The 24,886-nt window shown below is 34.9% G+C and overlaps 2 protein-coding genes across 2 annotated transcripts in view; both read left to right on the top strand.

The window, feature by feature from the left end:
• Positions 1–9,199, top strand: part of LOC112058310 (anoctamin-1) — a 50,898-nt gene extending 41,699 nt beyond the window's left edge. Inside the window, exon 21 of the mRNA XM_052881309.1 lies at positions 2,237–9,199. Coding sequence (XP_052737269.1) covers positions 2,237–2,409 — 173 coding nt within the window. The 3' untranslated portion in view covers positions 2,410–9,199. The remainder of the gene's footprint in view (positions 1–2,236) is intronic.
• Positions 9,200–9,785: 586 nt separating this feature from the next.
• LOC112058332 (adenylyl cyclase 78C) overlaps positions 9,786–24,886 on the top strand; it is a 106,457-nt gene continuing 91,356 nt past the window's right edge. Inside the window, exon 1 of the mRNA XM_024099094.2 lies at positions 9,786–10,274. The gene's annotated coding sequence lies outside the window, so the exon portion shown is untranslated. The remainder of the gene's footprint in view (positions 10,275–24,886) is intronic.

Below are 24,886 nucleotides of genomic sequence, written 5' to 3' on the forward strand. Positions count from 1 at the left end.
TATTTATTTAATTTTATTGTAAGAAAATGTTGGAGTTCCTCGCATTTTTCTTTGTACTAAGGCGAGCTTATAGTTCTAATACTGATATATGACAAAAAGTATAGTAATCGTCGAGAACTGCGCACGCGCGTCGTGTTTGACGTCTGTTTGACGTTTGATTGACGTTTGTGCGGATCTTTGTGAGTGAGTTTGATATTATCAAATAACAGCATGCCTGGTTGCGATGATCATAGCACACGAGGACACTTTCACTAAATCATCACCGATACTAATACAGAAGCTTGAGTGTGACGGACAGACCGGATGTCGAACTTTTTTTGGGCTTTTATCTCAAGAATTTGCCATTATATAATCATATCATCTTATGGGTCATCTTAATGTGGATTAAATCCTCCTAAAAAGCAAAGGAGATACAGGACTCGACCTCGAGGCGAACCTCCTTGTCCGGGTAAAACGCAGAGAAACTTACGCCGCCTTGGTGATTAATTCCACCTCCTTTCAGGGGTAATTATATCAGTTCATTACATATTTAATACATGGGTTTTGCGACTGGAATATCCACATACTCACACATGACCTTATAAGGCTGGACAACATAATGCAAACAATTTCTGCCAAAATTCCGCTTCTTCTTTTTCTATCTGAAATTGACCCCTTTTTGGCTAACCCGTTTTCAATAACCTATCTATCGCCATTTCGCTTACTAAAGTTAAGAAAAGCTATCTTTCTGTTCTTATCTGATTTTCAATAGCCTACTGGCAGATTGTTTGACTATGTAAAGATAGTTTGACTGTTACTGATAATCGAGGATAGCTATATATCCGTTATTTTGGGTAGGTTATTGAAAACGGCCGTTAGTTTGTAAGTAACTTATTGCTTTTAAGTGAGTTATGTAATTACTAGCCAAAACATAGCCCTAGTTCTTCATTCGGTTTGTATTCACTCAATGCTTCTTTAACTCGTCACCCTTTTGGTGTATTTTATACGGATACCATTCTTTGAAATACTCAATTAGGGTCTCTATTATATTGAAACCTTTTTCTAACTTTAATATCGAATTATAACTGGGATCGCGTTATTCTAAGGAAATTAAAAGGCATGTCTCGTTTTGTAATGAAAAAACAAATAAATGGTTTCTGGTTTATTAATAAGCCTTCATTTCTACCTCTTCTGGTTTCTTCTTTATAACTTAGTTTATTGTTTAATTGGGGCATAAAATAAAATCAAGAAAATTGAGCTTTAAAACAATTTTCAATTCGTATTCGATTTCATTTAGTAATTAAAAGGGAGAAATCACCATTTTTATTAATGCCTTCATTATTTTGAGTTTATACCTTCATTATCTATTAAAGTAATAGTTTTTTTTATAGTGTGGGTACCTTCATATAATCCTTGTACTCTACATTTTGAAAATATCCCAACAGAGTATTTATTTAATTTGTTTAAACGAAAAAGAATACAGAAGAAGAAACTTAGGCCTACTTGTTCTGTCGCATGCAATTTAATTTTCTTCATCTTACACTAACGAATTAAGACTGTGACTGCATCACCAATGAAAATTATTTTAGTAATTTACTTAGTTAAGAGATTACACTGGCACTAGTATACGAGTTCTTTATTGAGTTTTTTTTTGTGTTATTTGTTTTTAAAGATGTCTGCATTAAAAAAAAAATACTAATCATATTTTAAAAGAATTATTTTTTTAAACAAGTAATCATTAGGTTGAGTTGTTTTTTTTACAAGAAGCTGTGAAGCGTGCGTGTAGAAGCAGTTATGAGCTTATGTTGAGTAGTTAGGCTTAAGCTTAATATGCAAAGCAGTAGTTATTGAAATATTTTCAGTATAAAGGAATGTCTGTGAAATTTTAGTATTTTACGAAGATCTGGTTAAACTTTTCTTTTTTAAAAATGTTAGCCATGTATTTCTTTTACTATACATGGCTAGTGGTAATTATAGTAGTCCAAATGACTGGGATCGAATCTGAGATTTATCCAACTTGAGTACCTTAACCGTAGGTTAACTGAACTACGAAGGTTAACTGCAATACGATGCATGTCGGTTACAGTTATTCAGCTCAAAGTTAATGGGGAATAATATAATTGCAGAATGAATGCAGGTCATACTAAACAACAATATTTTAAAAATCGACAAATGTAGGTTGTAGGTATCAGAAACAAGTTTCCTTTTCGTCACACAGTATGCGCTTGTTTATTAATTTGTATCTTCAATTTAACAGATGACGATCGCGAGGCGGCGGAATCGACATGGAATCACATTGCATCGCTATCGGGATCGGACTTCGACCTGGCGGCCCACGGCGATCATCAGAACATTCGCGACTTGTCTAAACACGTTGTGACTGATGTTTCCAACAATGCAAGTAACTCTCCCGACCCCGCTCATGTGTGAACGTTGTATTTACCACTTAAAAAAAAACAACTACAAAGAGTATCTAACTAACGACGAAAATTATTTCGACTTAAACGCCAAAGTGCGAAACGGTGTTTTCGCAATATATTAAAGTGTGACACAAATTGCTGCGTTTTTCGTGCTACAAAACAACTTGATGCTATTACTGTTGGAATGCGCAATGTTAATATATTCTAAGTTCTGACGGCCGAGCTCGTAAATTTCTGGGTTGTGTAGTCGTATTCTACTTTTATGTTCGACTTCGGCTTTATGTCACGCAATTTGGAACGTTATTCACACCCTTTTTGGGTTTCTAACGTTTTAAAACTATCTCTAAATGAGAACATCATTCGCGGCCTTTCCATAAGTATGTTCGTTTTTGTATGGGCTCTAGGCAACAAAAGCAAGTAGTTTTGAGAAAATAAAAATGATAACGTAATAAATACTTCAACTGAAAATTTGAGACCCATGTGACATAATTAAATACAGCACAAATATATGTGCGGCGTAGTTTATGCTCGGTCCGACGATATGAACGATAAAAAGGTAATATCATTTTTATAATGCTAATTTGGCTGTAGTCTATAATCTCATAAATTTACTTGACTGTTTTTTCCGTTGAAAAAATTTTTGCTAAGAAAAGAACCCTTTAAAGACCTCTTTCGGTTAAAAGTAAATTTTTATCATCAAATCTCTTAGATTGCGACCGCTGTGTTGTTCAAATTTGAGTATATTAAATCATAAAATATAACTACAACAGAGTCTCATTATTGGGGAATTTGGTGGAATAAGACTACGCTTTGGTTTACCACTACCTATACTAAACCTAAAACGTTAACGACCATTGTTTATGTGTTCGATAAAGATGCCTTTAACTAACTGTATTTCTGACTTTATAAGAAATATTAAGCACTTTATTGACATAGACAATTTATAATTATTATACTATAATGTGTAATGTGTATTTATATGTTATATATTTTATAATCATAGCGCACAACAACACTGAAAAAAATAAAAGTTCCTGATTGTTTTTTTAAAATATAATCTTATTACAATAGTGCAGTTTATTCGAAAGTTATATATTATACTCAAATGTTGCTCGGACGAGTAGTTTTAACTATTTAAATGGGCACATACATATTGTCTCATGTCTCGATAATGTGATCTTTTGCTGTATTTTTATAGATAGTTATTTCTTATCGTTGAATGTGACAAAGTATCAAATAAATTACCTTAAATTCACTCATTGAAAATGTTATTCACTCATCATCAATTTTAATTAAATTCACAAAAATAATCTTATTGTCTCGAATTGTGATTTCTGCTGTACTTAAATTATACACATATCTTAGGCGAAGCTAAAAATGATACACACATATAACAAAGTGCACAGAATGACCGTATGTAATATTTAATTCGGATAAGGATGTAGAAAATGGAATTTTAAGCAAAACACATATCAATAATATAAAGCGAAATAATGCATTGGATCGCTATTAATAGCATCGTTCTCTTCGCATAGGAGTTTCTCGAGTATAATCGTTCGTTGTATTTATGTGAAGAGCAAAGTAGCGTTGCATAAAGGATGATCGTTGATTTAGTAAATCATCAAAGTAATGTATAGTCGGGACTTTCGCACAGTTGAAGAATAATGTTGTGACAATGCAACATTCTTGCTGCTTTGTTGCGATGTACGCCAATTTGAAGGGGCTATGAACATCATATAAATCGTTAGACCAAAGTGCAGAAAGAAGATCGATTTCGGTATCGATCAAAATTATTTCTGTACTTTCGTCGTAAATTTTGGCCGATTGATAGCGTTGATATGTTTTTCCTCTACGCGATGTGTTGACTGGCCATCAATTGGAGTTTGGCTACTAATTTGAGCTGATTTCGGATAATGTTGCCTGCTATTATATACCCTAACATGTTAACCTAAAGGCCAGTCAAGTAACAAATAGTTTAAGCAAAAAAAGTTTGTTGCTTAAAAGTAATAGTTGGAATTTGCAAAGTTAAAGAAAGTTGAATTAAATTGAATATTGCCAAATGGAAATGGAGTATCATATAATCTTTCCGTAGCAATGTTATTTTAACTATTCTTCTTAATATTTATAATTCAGAAAACTCATTAGTTATTATTATAAGTTGAATCTCATATTATCGTATTTACATCATAAGTACATAATTATCTATTTTTATTGTAAAACTGTTACACAGATCAAATCAAAGAATTAAATTAAATAAACTGATCAATTTATTACCCGTATTCCGTATCTATTATGTAAGTAAGCATATGTAAAGCTGTTAAAATGCCACTGGTTTCTATATTATGTTTTGTCAATTTGACTGTGAGCTAATTGGCTAAGTATATAACCTAGTGTTCATTAGAAACAATAATACGTGTAAGAATATAGTCGTCCATTTTAACGCAAAGCGCTAATGATGTTTTACAATTATCTAGATGTGGTTAGTCGATTGTTATAGCGTGTACTTTTTTGTATTGTAGAGCTCAACACGTAAAAAAAAGCTTGTTAAATGACACTTTTTTGAGCTTGTTTCATAATATTATGCATAACTTTGTGATACTTATTATAGCTTTTAAGCTTGAATTAGTGCCCTCATATTTTATTGAACCAGTTAAGTTTGTGCCTTCATATAATATGCGTATTTTTCAGATGTTACCTTCATATGTTTAATTTTTATTTAAAGGCCTATTATTATCAATCGCATTATTCGGTAATGAGGGAACTGACATAACATAATTATATTTACTTCAATTTATTCTTTAAAGTTATGCGACTGTTAGATGCGTTGTTGCCAGCTTTAGAATGTGCTTAATTTAAGAGATAAAAATAGTAATAATAATTTTAGCTATCGGTGTTGTCATGGCCTTTACGGCCGGTTTTCAAAGTTTCTATCTGTGATCCGTCGCCTAGCAACGTTGTTTTTAGTTAAATACAACATACAATATAAGACAAATGAACTTTTATTACAATATCATTAAAGGATACGGTAAAATCGATGTTAGGTGCATCGTGCACTTACCGGAGATGCCTAATGAATATTTAATTGAAGGTAGGCCCAGTTAAGTCAATATTATGTCATGGCTCCCAGGCGATAGGTACAGCATAACATAGTCTATAGACGTCTTAGATTACGTGACCGGTGTGCAAAAATACTTTATTTGTTTATATAGTTTATTTGTAATGGGATTTGAACAATAATACATCATTACTGTAAGCGCACCAACCCACACTGGAGTGTGGTGGTGGGTAAAAATCTCTTCTCCTATTAGGAGAAAGAGACGTGACGCTTTAATGAGCTATTATATGCTAATTTGAGTTCTAAACTAAAATAAATTTCGAGATTTTATTTATTTATTTATGTAGTCATTTAATTAAACGCCAAATAGGAGAGAATTTCAAGTCGATTGATCAGGGAGCGTCTCGGAAAATCTGAGGGTTTTTAAGACATTGGGTGTTATGTTTATTGTAACCTTAATCAATGAGTCGAGTATAATGTCACCCTTGTGACTACACTTCGTGACCAGTGTATGATGTAATGAATTCATTATTGATCATATAGTTTTCCTTGTACGTGAAATAGGCAAATGTCACTTATACTGTTAGAGAACTTTCACATTAGTTTTTCACCCACAGAGTAAGAGTGAGATATATATAGAGATACCTATAAATAGACTCTTTCATTTCATCCACGCAGAGGCTACGTCCCGTATACGTAACTTTGTCTCATCTGTATCAACTATCCGGTCGTTTGATATACGTTTAGTGTGAAGATCCTCTAAAAATTCAATTGTATATTTATAGGTACATAATGAATTTTTACTTCAAGTATAAGTGGTTATACCCCAGTCAAGTATTTTTTCTTATACTATTCTTTTTTGTTATTAATGTACATTGAATCAAAAATATATTAGTTTTGTAATTCATGTTTACCCAAATAATATTAAATGATTAAAAAATCTATAATTTCATAAAAATATTTAATTACAACTTTAGTCATATTTCTATTTTATTTTCTTATAGTTTTAAAAATGTTGAAATTTATTAAAATTATGATAACCACACTTCAATATATTTTAGAAACATTTATAATTCTATATTGAAAACAAAAATATTTTATATGGCTCGCACAAGTATTAAATTATTTAGTAATGAAATATTGAAATTTTATTTATTTGTAATATTATAGTTATACTATAAATAAAAAAATAGTTTCGAATGGGAATTACGCAATGCTTGTTATATAAATATATATAAGTGTATTTCATTTAATATAAGACTTTACTTTTAATATATAAAGGAGATTAAAGAGTGTGATGCTTGACAATTTTAGTTACCAAATTATTTTACTAAGAAATTTAAATTGTTTACTATTTATGGGCTGTGTATTTGATACCAATTAGAGAAAAGAATTCAAGTCGAGCATAGTTTAATAATATATTTATAATTTAATAATTATTATAAATCGCTGTGGCTGCTCTATGGATTTTTGTCCAATGTTTTATGAACACGAAAAAGGATGCATGGAGTAGTATTAGCGATTAATTTTTCATTTTAATTTACTAGTGGAGGTTATAATTTCATAGACTTTTGTTGTAAAAATGTCACAATTACGTAAACATTTGGTTCCTAAGCGGAAGACAGGATTATTTTTTTTAACACAAGGTTTCTGTATATTTTGCATTAAGTACGGGTCTTCTAATTAACACGCATTTCTTGTCTCGATTAACTGTAATAATGATTTAACACTACATTGATGGGATTTTTTTTAATTGGACTAAATTTTGTTGGAACTACTTCTAATTAATAATTATTTTTTATAATGTAACTTTGACTACTTCATCACACTTCAACATTTAGTTGATAGTTTTCGTTTAGATTAGAAAGTTCCTTAAATCATCGTCCAAAAGTCAGGCCCAATTACTTAGTAGTTATAGGCACCCTATTGATTTCATTAGCTTTTTCGACTAAAATTCATGTTGCTCATTGACTAAAATTCATTAACATTCGAGTCAGTAGGTATAAGTCATTAAAAAACTTACTGACTTTTATTTCAATATTTCAGGCAGTATGTCAATGGTAGAGCCGTGAAAGCTCTTTGCCTCCGATTCCTGAGGGCGTAGGTTCGAATTTGGTCCGGGGCATGCACCTTCAACTTTTCAGTTATGTGCATTTTAAGAAATTAAATAAGTATCACTCACATGGTGAAGGGAAAACATCGTGAGGAAATCTGCATACCTGAGAATATTCTTAATTCTCTATGTGTGTGTGAAGTCTGCCAATCCATTGGGCCAGTGCGGTGGACTAAAGCCTAACTCCTCTTATTGTGAGAAGAGACTCGTGATCAGCAATGAGCCGAATATGGGTTGATAATGTCAGTGGTACAGACCTATTTCTGTAGCCTCTAAAATAGAATAGGTCCTACATCTTATTTCTCTTCTTGCGTGTCTGTGTACCTTCCTATCAGAGACAGTAAAGAGAGTGCATCTTTGTTTATCTACACACACTTGTGAGTAGTCCCATAATTACCTTGTAATTGTAGTTATTCATTGATATCATAATTTTAAAACACTGTCAAAAGTTACAATAATATAGTTCAAATATTTGATAAGTATAAAAATTGGGCAAACAATAATTAGTTTATTTACCCAATTGTTATACTTATCTATATTCAACATAATAAATAATTAACATAACTATGACCTCAACGTCTGGACGGGAAATATTTACCGACCTACTTATTATAGGTGTATTAATAAAAAAATGCTTGACTGCAGTGTTAAGAATCTTTTCCCTGCAATAAAGTTTTATTTATCTGCTATTAAAAATACAAAGTCGTTCTTTGTATGTTTTGTATTCTCTTTTTTTTTGGATATTTTTGCCTACATTTCAGTCTAGTGTTATTAACGTAAATAAGGAATTCAAACAGTTATAGGGTTGTTTGAAATCCGGAAACTTCTAAAATGCACTAATCTTGTCGCATGTAGTACTATCAGACCAATTACTTTCTATTGGGTTTGTATCGCACTCAAATTCACCAACAAAATTTTCTGTAGATTTTTGAGGGGAACGAGGTAAACTCGCACATCGAAAATACTCACTACACACAACTATAAATTTTAAATCGTTATACACACACGTGTTATTACAATGAAACATCGATTCTATAGACGCAGTTTGTATGAAACGTTTGATCATAATCAAATAGTTTTGACAGAGGCAAATCTCTAGCGAGGCAGGTCCTAGGGTAATTGGTCTGAGAGTATTACCACAAGTTATTCTTAAGGCTAAGCTACACCATTTGAAAACCCTTGAAACCTGCTGCCTACCAAAGCTACTCGTACGTCTAAATTTCATAATTGGCTACCGTAGGTACTAACTTACGAATACAGTGATAAGAACATGGCAGCCTTCATAAAATGCAAGCTCTGCTTCTATTAATTTTTTGTAATATTAACTTAGCCTAGTTCGCCATGTGTAACTTAGCCTTTATGGGAAAATTAGTGATGTCTAAAAACATGGCACATTATTATTTAAAAACAGTGGGTAAAAATATTTTATACTGTGAATTTTTCGAAGTGGGTTGGTAAGTTAGAAAATGGATTGCAAAATTATTGTAGTGTACCACTAGACGCCACTTAGATAAAAAGCTTTTGATGTTTGTTATACATGTTTACTCAACTTGTTAACTATTTCGCCCTTTTGAATGTGAAACGCTTGTTATTTATAAGATTTATATGATTATATGGAAAGTTTACAGATTCTGTGTGTGGTTTTATTTAAACACCCCTAAATTTTTTGGGTAGGTAGGTACATTACATATCCATTCAGATCGAATAAGTAACAATAGAAAAGGATGAACAAATTATTTCATGGAGCTCAAAAAATCAATTCTTTTGCTTAGTTGCTTGAAGAGAAAATATGTACCTAAACCTAATGAAATAATATTCGAGTCTTGATAACCCAGTGGAAATGCCCTCTTATTCCGATTCCGGAGGGTGTGGGTTCGAATCCGGTTCGGGGTATGCACCTCCAACTTTTCAGTTGAGTGCATTTTAAGAAATTAAATATCACGTGTCTCAAACGGTGAAGGAAAACATCATGAGGAAACCTGCATACCAGAGAATTTTCTTAATTCTCTACGTGTGTGAAGTCTGCTAATCCGTATTGGGCCAGCGAGGTGGACTATTAGCCTAACCCCTCTCATTCTGAGAGGAGACTGGAGCTCAGCAGTGAGCCTAATATGGGTTGATAATGATGAAGTATCCACGAAGAACGGTTTTTGGATAGGGCCGGATTAAAGAGGTCTAAGAGCGTACGAAGTCGCGGGCGTCCGCTAGTTAACTATATTGAGAACCTTGCAGGTGATATTGCAGCCTAACATAAATTGCTACCTGCTACAAATTCGTCAAGATAAGTGTAAGCTCATTGCAAATAGAGGAACTTCCTCACAGCTGGTCATCTTTATGACATCACTTACTGAAACATAATATATTATGTTGTTGTAATGAGTCAGTTTGAAACCTGCGCCGCGGACGAACACATGTGTTTTCTGTGTGTTGTTTTAATGCGATTTATTAGTCTAGACTTTAGTTCTATAATAACTTAATACCCTAGTGTTGTAACCGTGGATTATTATGCAAGTGGCAACTAATAAGGTTAACTTTTAATTGTGTCAAGAAAAACAATTTTTCTGAAATAAATATAAACAGTTTTATCTAATACAGTTTTTAGTTTAGTAACTGTTAGTTTAACTTGAAGTCTAGCTTTTCCCAAATAATTTAGTTACTAAAGGATCGAGAGAACTTTGCCGACTTACATTTGGAGTTGGATTTTATTGTAAGTACCTAATCTAGTTATTAAGTTATATCTATATTTTTAGTAGAAAGCTAGAACTAGGTACATTGAAGACTTCTGTGGTAGGAATGCACCGGGTTTCAATAGAGAGGTCCTGAAGACTTATTCTGAAAAGATGTTTCGTTTAACTCGCAAATGCGAGTTTGAAAAGCACCAAAACCTTTCTCTTTCTATAGTATCGTGTTAGACAGAGAGAGATACAGGTGAATTCGAAACTTATACGAAACATCATTACAGAATAGGCCTCCTGGGATCGTTTCACAGCTCAGGTCAGTTAAGGATTTTATATATACTCAGGCACAATTATCCGCCCATTTTAATATACTTGCGTCATATTAAAGAGGGCGGATAATTGTGCCTCTGAGTAGGTATATTTTTATGTGTCTAGTTTGGCCTACCGACAAATATGTATCTTCCGCCCAGCGATGTAGCGTTCCGGTATTCTACTGTGTAAAAACCTGTAGATAGGTGACAGGTGGGTAAATTAAAATTATTCCATCCATCAATCATTCCATCTATACGAGAAGGAACAAATAGAAAAATAGTCATGTCTGTCTATCTGTCTGTTCACTGTAAACTCAAATAGAACCTACCTACTGAAAGGATTTCCATGCGGTTTTCCCCAATAGATAGTGTGATTTATAAGGAAGATGTCGGTATTTGCAAGTTGTGTGTGAATTGATTGAAATATGACGATTCATTGTTGGAAGAGTCGAAATTAGTTAAAGCGCCTAGGAGTTTTCACCTTATTCCGTTAAAATATACCTATCTAACTGTATGAATGTTACGTAAAATGATGATAATTGTGACTTTCGTTGAAAACACAATGTAAGATGATCGCATTAGCGAAAATACGATGAAGAACTATGTAAATGACTGACTGATTAATTGAATGGTACACCGAGTTACATAATAACCCTGCAGGTGAGATAGCAGTCAAGGGCTTACTTGTCATTGAAGAAAAGTGAGTTATGTATTCTGTCGAACAAGATAAAGTGCCTATTCAAAACTCTAACATTGTAGGTGTATTTGACGGCCTCCGTGGCGCAGTGGTATGCGCGGTGGATTTACAAAACGGAGGTCCTGGGTTCGATCCCCGGCTGGGCAGATTGAGATTTTCTTAATTAGTCCAGGTCTGGCTGGTGGGAGGCTTCGGGCGTGGCTAGTTACCACCCTACCGGCAAAGACGTACAGCCAAGCAATTTAGCGTTCCGGTACGATGCCGTGTAGAAACCGAAAGGGGTATGGATTTTCATCCTCCTCCTAACAAGTTAGCCCGCTTACATCTTAGACTGCATCATCACTTACCATCAGGTGAGATTGCAGTCAAGGGCTAACTTGTAAAGAATAAAAAAAAAAGTATACCTATATAAGGCTTCAGTAAAATTAAGTAGATACCTACTTGTCTCTGGTATCGTAATTTTCGTTTTTCTATCGCTAATGCTTTGCCCATAATGTCAGGCGTGGGATCACTCAGCCGATAATAACGAGTGTTCCATTTGCTTTATCTAGCCATTAATCAGTTTGACTAGACTTCACTTGTGTACGTATAATGTGCTTAGTTCTAAGAATACAACTTTGTATTGCTTTTATCTACCTATTCACTTAACTCCCACGGGGAGTTCTCTATTAGTTACATATAGGTGCGTAAACTTAGATAGAATGTATCCATTTGGAAAACCTTGAATTAAAAACGTATTAATGTAGCTAATTAAATGATGAGCCGTGATAGCCCAGTGGATATGACCTCTGCCTCCGATTCCGGAGAGTGTGGGTTCGAATCTGGTCCAGGGCATGCACCTCCAGCTTTTCAGTTGTGTGCATTTTAAGAATTTAAATATCACGTGTCTCAAACGGTGAAGGAAAAACAACGTGAGGAAACGTGCATACAAGAGAATAATTCTCTGCGTTTGTGAAGTCCGCCAATCCAGGGGTTAGGTATTGACTTAACCCCTCTCGCATTGGGCTCGTATATGCAGGGAATATATTATAATAATCCTATAAATTATAATATTATAAAAATCCTATAATCGGCAGGTCTTCGGTAATAACAACTCTTTTAATAGGTTCCTGACCAGCGTAGCTGCTAGCCGTATCAGCCGTATCAATGACTAGCTGACGCCGCGCGGTTTCACCCGCGCCGCGTGGTTCCCGTTTCCATAGGAGTACGAGGATAATATATATCCTATAGCCTTTCTCGATAAATGGGCTATCTAACACTGAAAGAATTTTTCAAATCGGACCAGTAAATGCTGAGATTAGCGCGTTCAACCAAACAAACAAACTACAGCTTTTTAATATAATTAGTATGAATAAATCAATTTGCCGAAAAAAAAGCACGAAAAGCGTAGGTATTTTTAATTTGTATTGTTCATAACTAGCTCAATTTCTAGAAGGAAGTGGTAACTTATAATCAATAAATATTTATTTTAATTCAATGCAAGCAATTTTTAGTTTCTTTTGTGAGAAATTTTTACTCTTGGGGCTCCTAACTAATTTTGACACAGAGCCATTCCAAGGCATACTACGCCATCGGTCCTGACATTTAACTTAAAATGATATCTAAGTCCCGAGTATAAAATGACCAACTTCGCAATTCGCTGCGATTGGGTATTTCTTTATATAAAAAGAAAACTCAACATGAAACATTGAGTTTAGAGTAACGCAGTACTTTGTTAACAGAAAAAATCTCTGGAAGGAACGTTTTTTCCGCGTCAATGGAGTGTAACGAAGTGCACATTCGTACTCGCTGAGCTTTCAAACTGCCATTATCAGGTAGATAAGCGATATACAATATACATATAGATAACTAATGTGTATCATGATAAAAACTTTTCATATATTTTCCGGTGACCTTGCACGTTGGAAAAACATTTTTATTATAGCTTGGCAAATTCGTTAGTAACACTCCCGATGGTCCGCGCGGACCGGTAGGGCTAGCGATGCTTCGCGCGCACGACTTCATACCCGCGCAGTCCTTCCCTCTGCCCCGCGCGTATGACTTCACACCCGTCGCCCGCATATCATGGGAGTGTCATCTAATTGCATTTTTGACCGGATTGCATTAGATAAAATACCCGGAGACCACGCGGTGCTGCGTGCTGTGACCACTTTCACGATTCGCGAGGATCTGTAAATGGTCTATAGGCGGCGGATGTTGCAGGGGCTTATGTTACGAGGGCCTACGAGTTCCATCTAACAAACTATAAATATACTAAACTATCTATATGTTATTATAAACATTGTCTGTTATTTGCTGATAATAATTCTTTAATGTCATGATTACAGTTTTTCGTTTATAAGATACTGATTTGACTAAACCTAAAGATTCTATCTTTAGCTTTATTAATTATTATTTAAACTCAGATTAAACTATTTACATTTTATAATTAATTTAAATATTATAATGTTATTAATTTCATAATGTTAGACTAAGCCGTAAAACTGTATAATTAAAAAGTAGTTGTAAGATACAGAAACCATTTTGAATTGTACAACTGTTTGATTCATAGTCGGTAATAATTTTGTCGTCTGGTAGCCAGTCGAGCGCGATCTTTGTTGGTGATAATACACTTTGTTGGTACTATACGAGGATTTTCATTGCTGAATACACATTCCTGACGTCACGCTGCCCGTCTCAGTAATACTTAGTCTTTTTACTATTCCAGACCGGCGGGCATAAACCAGGTCCGTAGCTGGACAGCAATCCGGCTAATTACCAGAACGACTGACTGTTGGAGGCAGAGCTATGATTTATATTTATACTTCTATACTAATATTATAAAGAGGAAAACTTTGTTTGTATGTTTGTTTGTGTGTTTGTTTGTTTGTTTGTTTGTTTGATTGTAATGAATAGGCTCAAAAACTACTGGACCGATTTTAAAAAATCTTTCACCATTCGAAAGCTACATTATCCACAAGTAACATAGGCTAAAATTCATTTTGGAAAAAATAGGGTTCCGTAAGATATTTGGGATTTTCGGACACAAGGTGTAAAAAATCAACCAGAAAAGTTGCTTATTTTGCGTACGCTGCCTTAACTATAAAAGATAAAACCATAAAATGTTCTAATTATGTAGATCTTATAAATATCTACAAAAAATGTCTGCGACACACTATACCAATCTATGTCGAATGAGGCACAACAACCTTTTTCTTATTTAAAAATTGAATTTTTTGGACTACATTTAAACACATTTATTTAGGTAGGATGGGTTAGGTAGGGGTAGGGGTAGGGTAGGAACAGGGTAAGGGTAGGATAGGGGTCATTGATAGTTTACATCGAGTTTCACGCGGACGAAGTCGCGGGCGTCGGCTAGTAGCAAATATATTGCTGACTGAACATTTATATCTGTGACAGAGCTCTGCAGTATGAATATGGAATTTAGGGATGTAACAGTTCGTTGTTCAATAAGCAACGTTTAATACACATTTGTCCGCCTCAGTTTTGATGCGCTAGTGCCTTATCTCTAGTGTAAAATATCATTGCTTACAATAGAGGATATTTGACGGCCGCGTGGCGCAGTGGGTAGTGACCCTGCTATCTGCATCCACAGCCGTGGGTTCGATTCCCACAACTGGAAAATATTTGTGTGATGAGCATGGGTGTTTTCCAGTGTCTGTGTGTATTTATACATTATATAAGTATTTATATGTAGTATATAATTGTATATTAATATTATAATATCAACTATCTTAGCACCCATAACACAACCTACTCTGTATGCTTACTTTGGGGCTAGATAGTGATGTGTACTGTTTAAGTATATTTATTTATTTATTTATTTAACTTGGACCTATATACCTGAAACGTAGGCACATAAAGATATACTACAGGTTTGCAATGGTTTACGTTTGTAATATGTTCTTTAATATGAAATCTAGTTATAGTTAGCACGCACAATACATGAGGAGCTTTCAACCAGTCTACCGTGTTATCGACGAGATAACGGTCATAACATCGATAAAAACATTGTAACTACCCACTGTAGCCTTGATTTTGGGTTTCAGGGTTCTGTAGTAACCCTCAAATATATTCTGTTGTCTGAATGTTATAAATTGAAATTAATATTTAAATATATTTTTTTAATTAGGCTTTTAAAAAAGTTTTAAAAATTGAACAAAACTTCTCTTATTCACTTATCGTTCTACTATATTTTGAATTACATAATATAGGGAAGTTTCCTGACTGCAGTATCAAATTATATTTGACGGCTATGGTGCAGTTGGTAGTGTTGTGGTTACCACCCTACCGGCAAGGATGAATCGCCAAGCGATTTAGCGTACCGGGTACCTTCCTAGGTATGGGTATTTAGTTAATTACCATATAAATATCCAAACTTGTAACTACGTATTCCAAATAAGCCCGTTTCTACGAGTATTTTATTTATTATTATTTATCTATACTTTATTTGTACACCACAACATAAGAAAAAACAAATAAAAAGACAGAAAAAAAGTGCATCACTGAAGTAGGATACAAAGACGGCCTTATCGCTGTGTAGCGATTTCTTCCAGTATCTTAAGACTGCGGCGTCTCTTAACATCAGGTGAGATCGCATGTCGAGGGTTACCTTGTAAGTAATTGGATCAAAAATACATTTACCAAAATAATATTAATATATTTTCTCCAGAACCGATGAACTTGCAAAATGTCAGTAGGAAGCTTTTCAAAACAGTTTCAATGTACTTATTTGTAATTTGTAAGAGGGTATTAGATTAACAGATATACCTACCGATAAATACATTTAGAGATATTAAAACAACCCAGATGTCTATGGCACTGTCTTGCTTTGTTTAATTCTAAGGGTCGGCAAATGGCAATATCAATCTATCCCCTACGTCGCCTTAGATTTATGTTCTTGATATATTGCGATCCTCCTAAATCAATATCAAAGGCACCAGTAATTCGAACGCATTTCCCCGAAAATTACGGGAGAAAAGAAAAAATGGAGTTCCTTTAATAGTGAAATTATCTTCTTCCAAATCCGTATATGATACAATATAGTACAATCTGCATAACATAACATACTAATATTATAAAGAGGTAAACTTCGTGGATCCAGTGGATATGACCTTTGCCTCCGATTCCGGAGGGTGTAGACCGGTGACGTCGTAGTAGTTCCACAGGGAGCTAAACGGCATTTACTCAACAGGAAAAAAAGGTTCGAATCTAGTCCGGGGCATGCATCTCCAACTTTTCAGTTGTGTGCATTTTAAGAAATTAAATATCACGTGTCTCAAACGTACAGGAAAAACATCGTGAGGAAACCTGCATACCAGAAAATTTTCTTAATTCTCTGCGTGTGTGAAGTCTGCCAATCCGAATTGGGGCAGCGTGGTGGACTATTGGCTTAACCCTTCTCGTTCTGAGAGGAGAGCTCAGCAGTGAGACGAATATGGGTTGATAATGATGATGATGATGAATGTCTAAGAATCTTGAACCTTTCATATTACGTCATCAACCCATTTTACCTTTCATATAAAACAAATTAAATTGAAATCGCTTCCTCCACAGATTGATCCACAGACAAATTGACAGACAGAGACAGACACCTCAAACTTGTAAACCCCTCTGTTTTCGTCGGGGATTAATTAAAAATAAAGGTACGTTTTACATAAAAATAGGAAGATAGGTACATAAAAAAGGCCAAGGCGTATTTGTTCGCAAAAGAAGTCCATTATCGAAATAAGACGTGTACTAATCATATAAAGGGCAAGTGGCGTGTGGACAGACGGCGGCACTCACCTGAATTACATCGTCAATAACGTGACGCGACGGCCGGGGGAAGGGAGGGGGAGTATGTACTAGTCCAGGAGCCGGGGAGCATTCTTACAATTGATTACTATCAAGTTAATTTTCCGTGAACTGAGTGGGGGAGTATCTTAATGACAAATTTTGAGATCGTTTATTATTATTTTATTTTTGACATTTTTTTTTTTTTTTTATTCTTTACAAGTTAGCCCTTGACTACAATCTCACCTGATTCTGTCCTGACCTGATCACCTTGTCTAGTAAAATGCATCTTTTGTCTAGTAAGTTGGCTAGTAAATCAACTGAGGTATTGGACTCGAAACCTGCGTCTGATCGAAAAAAAATTACGGTTTTTGTAATTTATATCTGCTTGTCTTGTTAATCTTAATTATAAAAAATATATAACGTCAAAGTTTATTCTTTTTTTATTATTCTTTGCAAGTTACGCCTTGACTACAATCTCAAATGATGGTAAGTGATGATGCAATCTAAGATAGAAGCGGGCTAACTTGTTAGGAGGAGGATGAAAATCCACACGACTTACGGTTTCTACACGACATCGTCCCGGAACGCTAAATCGCTTGGCGGTACGTCTTTGTCGGTAGGGTGGTAACTAGCCACGGCCAAAGCCGAAGCATTATTACAATTGATTACTATCAAGTTAATTTTCCGTGAACTGAGTGAGAAAATGCTTTTTGTTAATTTGTGTATATACGAGATAATATAATTGGTTTTTTTCACGATCTTTCATTTGATACCCATAGTATTAGGGTAAGATAAAAAACCAAACTCACCCCTCACCTTCTTTTCATTTACGGGCGTCATTTTCAAAATTAATATTGCAGTCGCTACCACAGTTTTGATTAACTCAATGACACCCCTTATGTCAAACACCGCACATACACACATATAAACGCTCGAAAAACATTACCCTCCTTCTGACGCAGTCGGTTAAAATTGTTACTAATCAGCTGTTATTTTTACTGTTGCTTAATCAATAGTTAAGTTTTGTATAACTTAACTATTGATTAAGCAACAGTACAATTAACACAGTAACAGTCAAATTGTCCTACAAATTGCGTGGTAAGTTATTTCATTCCTACGGGCAGAATTTTTTATTACCTATCAACCCTGTAGGCTACCAGAATCAAGAATTTTCGTAAATATAAAAGATGGCGTCTCATCAAGATGAAGCTACTCACGGACAATTAACTTGGTGGTTATCAATTGCAAAAATGCTCCCCGTATCCTGGATTATATACGCAACGTGTCTCAGATACAAATTGACAACTTTTCTTTATAGAAAAAGAGAGTCTGCGGTAGCTAGACCTTATTTTATGAAGCCTGAAAGTTTGGCCCCATGCAGTGGCGTGCATAAGGCTTACAATTAAAAAAAAATAAGCACAGAAAACATATGTACAAGCTATAAGTAAGGATTGTACAAAATAGATAGTTTGCCCGCTTCCATAATAGATTGCATCATCACATATGTGATGTTATTAGGTGTGATTTTAGTCAAGGGCTAACTTGTTAAGAATAATAAAAAAAAGACTTTGACTTTTAATTTTTTTACAGTTAAGACTGACAAGACAAGCAGATAAAAATTTCAAAAACCGTAACTTTTTTTCGATCAGACGCAGGTTTCGAATCCAATATCTCAGTTGATTTACTAGCCAACAGACAAAGGAGGCAGTTAAGTACTTCTAATGTTTAAGTTAATTCCCGATTGCCTATTCAATGAACACATTACAATATTCAAAGAGCAAGTATTACGAAAGCATCAGAAAAGTAAACCTAATTTGACAGTCAATAGCGGTCACAGAAAACGCTTTCGGTTCGTTGATTTTATCTAATTTACAGACAATCGGAGTTTTCAACAAATACGTACTATCAAATTAATGATTGTAACCCTATTTTACAATAAAAATGTATTGAAATAGCACTACAGATAATCTCTTTCCAGCAGGCTAATTCGTTATCTTTAGCATAATATACTACAGCTTTTCTAATGAAAGTAGATCCATAAAATCGTACGGCAAATTAAACAAAATATCTACTAATGTTTATTAAAAAAACGTTTAAGTGTGAAAACATTACTAAATATTAAAAAAAAAATTGCAATTATCGAACTTGATTTATTTAAATATTTACACTATTGTTTTGGCAACACCTTCCATTTTGTTTAAGCCGATTTCAGTCTCTACTTTCATTAGCCAAACTCTAATTGACATATTACACGAAATTGAGATTCTATGTAACAAATGTCATCCGGTGGCTATTGGTGGATATCATACAGTAGGTAGATGACATTTCTCAGTTGATTTGCTGTTTAGTTTAATAGGGTGTTGATAAACACCCATGCTCATTAGTTATACATGTTTCAGTTGCAGTAATTGAACCTACGACCTTGTATGCAGAAGGTTACTGCACTGACTTCGTGCAAAATCGATGTCTGGGCATTGTACCTATTTAAAATTAATCCAAATTATTTCATTGGAGTTGAAATTTTAATCATATTTCTTTATTTATTGCACTGATAGCTACTGTTCCAAATAATATAAATCTGGGTATTGCGCGAATCTTATAATCAGATTTTGAAATAAAAAAATAATAAAGGGCCGCCATTTTGAGATTTCTTATCACTGCAAAGGACGTTCAAAATCAATATCTAGGCATTGCATTTATCATAAAACTTTATATTTTGTCAATCAACATTATTGTTATGTTAGAAGAAAAAAGAAGTAGACAGGTTACACGTGGAATGTTAAAACTGTGCTAATTAGCAAACCTGAGCTCAGTCGCCGCACTGTCCACGCCGTTGACAACGCCGCTGAAATATTTTCTGTGTACCAGTTGTAAATATCGAATGTGGTTTATGTAATCTATCTACCTCATTTTTCTTATAACATCATTGTTTTACGCCATAAGCATTAGAGTTTTACCTATAATAGCAGTTTGAATTGAATATTGTCAATAATTAACATTTTCCAATTTAATTTAGGTAAATACCAGTATCGCTGCACACATATGCAAGCGACACATGCTAAAACATTTTAGAGTGCATTTCGGAGGAACGTAGCGGCTGCCCATTTATAATCATAATGCATAAATAGAGTCTGCACAGGGTTACCATATGCTACTCACTGGAAATAGGACTTGACTCATGACTAGGCAATATAAGGAGGATCTCTCGCAGCATATTACACAGTAAATTCAAATAATTAATAATTATCCATTTATACACAATTTTTTTTATAGTCTATAGTATAGATATTACACTACAGAGTCGAAATTGAGGCGGAAAAAAGTGGCTACTTAATTGTCTTAATTTCATTTAGTCGCATTGTAAACAATGAAAGTTATTTAAGCAAATAATACCTGAATATTGTCTACAATGTTGAGTTGTGTGTTTAGGTAGTGTAAAAATTTTATACACATAAGTACCTATATAATGTAAGTAAACACAAAATTGTGTATATATGTGCACTGTGTGGAGTAGTTAATTTCACTTGATAATTTTTTCCGGTGATTTTGTAAGCACGTAACATATCTAATAGTAGTAAACTTTTGGTTATTCATGCGAAATTATCGCCGGTCTGTTCAGTTATTACGCCTAAACTGCAAACATTTATGAATTATGCAACGGTGTTTGGAGAAGTGAGGGTGGTGACTCTCTATCTGAATCAGTTTGCTTAAGTTATTTTAAACAAATACTAACTGCGTGATACTTAGCCAACGGCGTAATAGGTTTTTCATAAATACGATTTCCTTGATTATTTACGATATATTTTTGTGGGAGAAATAATACTTAAGATACTTATCCTAACAGCTGTACAAATTTGTGGGTAATATTTTTAGACTGCACACTTGAAACATTTTAATATGTCAATAACTTTTATGAATAAATCATCATTAACAACCCACATTCGGTCACTTATGAGTACAACTCTCCTCTTAGAATGAGAGGGGTTAGGCTAATAGTCCACCACGTCAAAGTTCAATGCGGGTTAGTAGATTTCACACACGTGGAAAATTAAGAAATTTCTTAGATATGCAGATTTCCTCACGATGTTTTCCCTTCACGGTTTGACACACGAAAACTCACGGTTTGAGAACTGAAAAGCTGAAGGTGGATACTCCGGACCGGATTCACTCCAGAGCTCCGAATTAAAGGCAGAGGTCATATCCACTGGGCTTTCATGGCTCATACATAGGGACTTGTCCCTTAAAATAATGTAATGTGGCTACACTATCATGGGTATTAAATTGAGGGAACGAGAGCCGTACCTACACTCGTGTGTGTGCTTTTAAGTACCCCGAATAATGTCTTCCAATGATTAATGTATGTAACTAGATGATAAAACACATTTCAGTCATTTGATAGCTGGAAGTGTAGTGGAAGGTGTGGTCCTTAAGTAATAGAGACAACACTGCATGTACCTAATAGGTAGTTGACTCATTTTAAATTTAATGTAAACATTATTAATTTCGTGTAGTACATGGAACAAGGGTCCCAAATATATCGATATTTCTACTATATAAAAATAAGTCGGGTTTTCCTTCCTGACGCTATAACTCCAGAACGCACGAACCAATTTCCACGGTTTTACATTCGTTGGAAAGGTCTCGAGCTCCGTGAGGTTTATAGTAAAGAGAATTCAGGAAATATTTCAACGTAGAGTAAGGGTAGGGTAGGGATAGGGTAGGGGTAGGGTAGAGGTAGTTGAAAGTTTACATCGAGTTTCACGCGGACGGAGTCGCGGGCGTCCGCTAGTCAGATAGTAAAAATTAAGGACTTCATAAAAAATTTAATTTACGAATTATGTATTTACATATTTCCTAACGTCAAAAATTCTGTCGTCTTTTTTGTGACCATGTTATTTATAGGAATAAACATCAAACTATAATTAATCTATACTAATATTATAAAGAGGTAAAGTTTGTAAGTTTGTAAGTTTGTAACAATTTTTTGAAATGGGGTAATCTTCGGAACTACTGGACCGATTTTAAAAATTCTTTCACCAGTAGAATGCTACGTTATCGGGGAGTGCTATAGGCTATATTTTATATTTCTATCATATATAACTACTGAGATATCGCGGGTTTTCTCTTACAGGTCAGACCGAAAAACTTACTTATTCGCATGCGCTGCCTCAACCATTGCACATAACTGAAATAAATGTATGGAGGCTTTTTGAACCTTTAAAAGTTCTACAAAAAAGTCCGCGACACCATATATCTATCTTTTATATTTTAGCAGATATAGTACCTTTAGTACTTTAATAAATTATTTAAATTTTAAACTAAGGTTTACGTCATTATTTACACAACTAAACTTAAATCCTTATCAAAATAAATGATTTAATAATCACAAGGATATTATAGAGATAAGATTTGCCCTTTACAGTATGTTAATTAGTTATATAGTTTCGGAGATAATATAAAATTTCTGAAAGTCGCAGAAATGCCGCTATATGGCGCCCCACGGTTTCAATTACGTGGTTCCCGTTCCCGTATGAATATGAGGACCAAACATAGCCTATGACACTCGCAAATAATGTAGCTTTCTATTGATAAAAGAATTTTCCAAATCGGTCCAGTAGATCCAGAGATTACCCCCGACAACCACACAAACTTTACCTCTTTATAGTATTAGCATAGAAGTCGCTTGGGAAGTTATAGTCTTTTGGTCATTGCACCACGCACAAAAGGCTGGACCAATTTTGCTGAGGGTAGGGATAGGATAGAGGTAGGGAAGGGGTAGGATAGAGGTAGGGTAGGGGTAATTTAGGGAAAGTGAAGGGTAGGGTAGGATAGGGTACGGATAACGTAGGGGTAGTGTAGGGTAGGGGTAATTTAGGGAAAGTGTAGGGTAGGGTAGGGTAGGGTACGGATAACGTAGGGGTAATGTGGGGTAGGGGCAAGGTAGAGGTAGGAGAAGGATATGGAACGTATAGGGTAGGGGAGGAGTAGGATAGGGGTAGGGTAGGGTAGGGGTAGGGGTAGGGTACGGGTAGGGTAGGGTAGGGGTAGGGTAGGGGTAGGGTACGGGTAGGGTAGGGTTAGGGTAGGGATAAGGTAGGGGTAGGGAAGGGTTAGGGTTAGCGGTAGGGTAGGAGTAAGGTAGGGGTAGGGTAGGGGTAGATTAGGTGTAGGGTAGGATAGGGTATGGATAGGTTACGGGTAGGGTTAGGGTAGGGTAAGGTGGGGGGAGGGAAGGGTTAACATTAGCGGTAGGGTAGGCGTAAGGTAGGGGTAGGGTAGGGTAGGGTAGGGTTGGGTAGGTTTACGAGCAGGGTAAGGTAGAGGTAGAGAAGTTTACATCAATTTTTACGCGGACGAAGTCGCGGGCGTCCGCTAGTAACTAATATTTTTGTCAAACACTCCGTTTATTTAAGTGTTTACGTGACATCATGAAATAATTAAAATATAGACCATCATGGCTGACAGCGTTTTGGTTCATAAAATGTTATTTTTTGCTTTTTAGTTTAGGTTAATTTTTGCGTTGGAAGACGGTTGAATTTTTTTTATTAAATTTTTTATACATAAGTATATCCTACCTAAACTTACGCTAGAAAGTAAGTACCAACTTCCTATCGAAAAATACTCCTTCTTCAGCAGTCGGGTAAAAACAATCCATAATTTCTTAATACAGTTTTTATGTTTATCATATCAGTTTTCCCAGAAATAAAATAATATAAAAAGAAATAGTTTTTTTTTAACCCATTAAATAATGTCGACATTGGTGCAGTAGTGCCGAGTGCTCTGCGGTCTACACGACCATCATTATGGTAATAGGCCGCCATTGTTGTGTTGGAAGATATTTTCATGCCTCCAGACATTTATTAGTACAATGTTGCGGTGTTTCGAACAAAAAAACAAAAGATTTCGCGTATTGAACTACGTAGCCAGGATAATAAGGAACGTTTGAAAGACCTTCCTCCTGAATTATGTTATTATTTTTGCTAAAATTATTTGTTTTTGATAATTAATAAGAATAGGCTCGGATAATCAACTAGCCTCTGATCAAGCTAAGTTGGTTCCGCATACCTACTAATTAGTTGAATTAATAATGTAGATACTATAGAGGAAAATATTTTTCCTCATAATTAAATACTAGCGTACGCCCGCGCCTTCGTCCGTCGGTTGACCTTCATTTGGTTCTCTAGCAAAACCGTTCGTAGCGGGCGTTTACTAAATATAAGCTACCTCCCTCATTTTCATCATCATTATCATTAAGAGCCGTGATAGCCAGTGGATATGACCTCTGCCTTCGATTCCGGAGGGTGTGAACTTTCCAGTTTTGTGCATTTTCAGAAATTAAATATCACGTGTCTCAAACGGTGAAGGAAAACATCGTGAGGAAACGTGCATACCTGAGAATTTTCTCTTTACGTGTGTGAAGTCTGCCAATCCGCATTGGATCAGCCTGGTGGACTATTGGCCTAACCTCTCTCATTCTGAGAGGAGACTCGAGCTCAGCAGTGAGCCGAATATGGGTTGATAACGAACGGACGACCACGGCTGGACCTAAGCCTCTTGAACTTTCAACAACTACCTCCCTACCTTTGTTGGACTTTTCGCTTATTCATACTAATAGCGTGAATAAGTGTTAAATTAATGCTTAATAATATCATTAGGTACCAATATAAATATTATTTATTTTTAAACGGGAAAATATTCCCGTATAACACAGTCTATGTACGTCGATAAACTATATTTAGTACCGCAATATGTCTAATAAAATACCCGGATGACGTCACGAGAAATAGATAGATATTAATAAACAACGACGGAAGTTGCAAAGGAAATTGTAGCGTGGCAGTGCCGCCGTAAACTG

This window comes from Bicyclus anynana, chromosome 4, assembly GCF_947172395.1.
Source record: "Bicyclus anynana chromosome 4, ilBicAnyn1.1, whole genome shotgun sequence".
NCBI classification, from domain to species: Eukaryota; Metazoa; Arthropoda; class Insecta; order Lepidoptera; family Nymphalidae; genus Bicyclus; species Bicyclus anynana.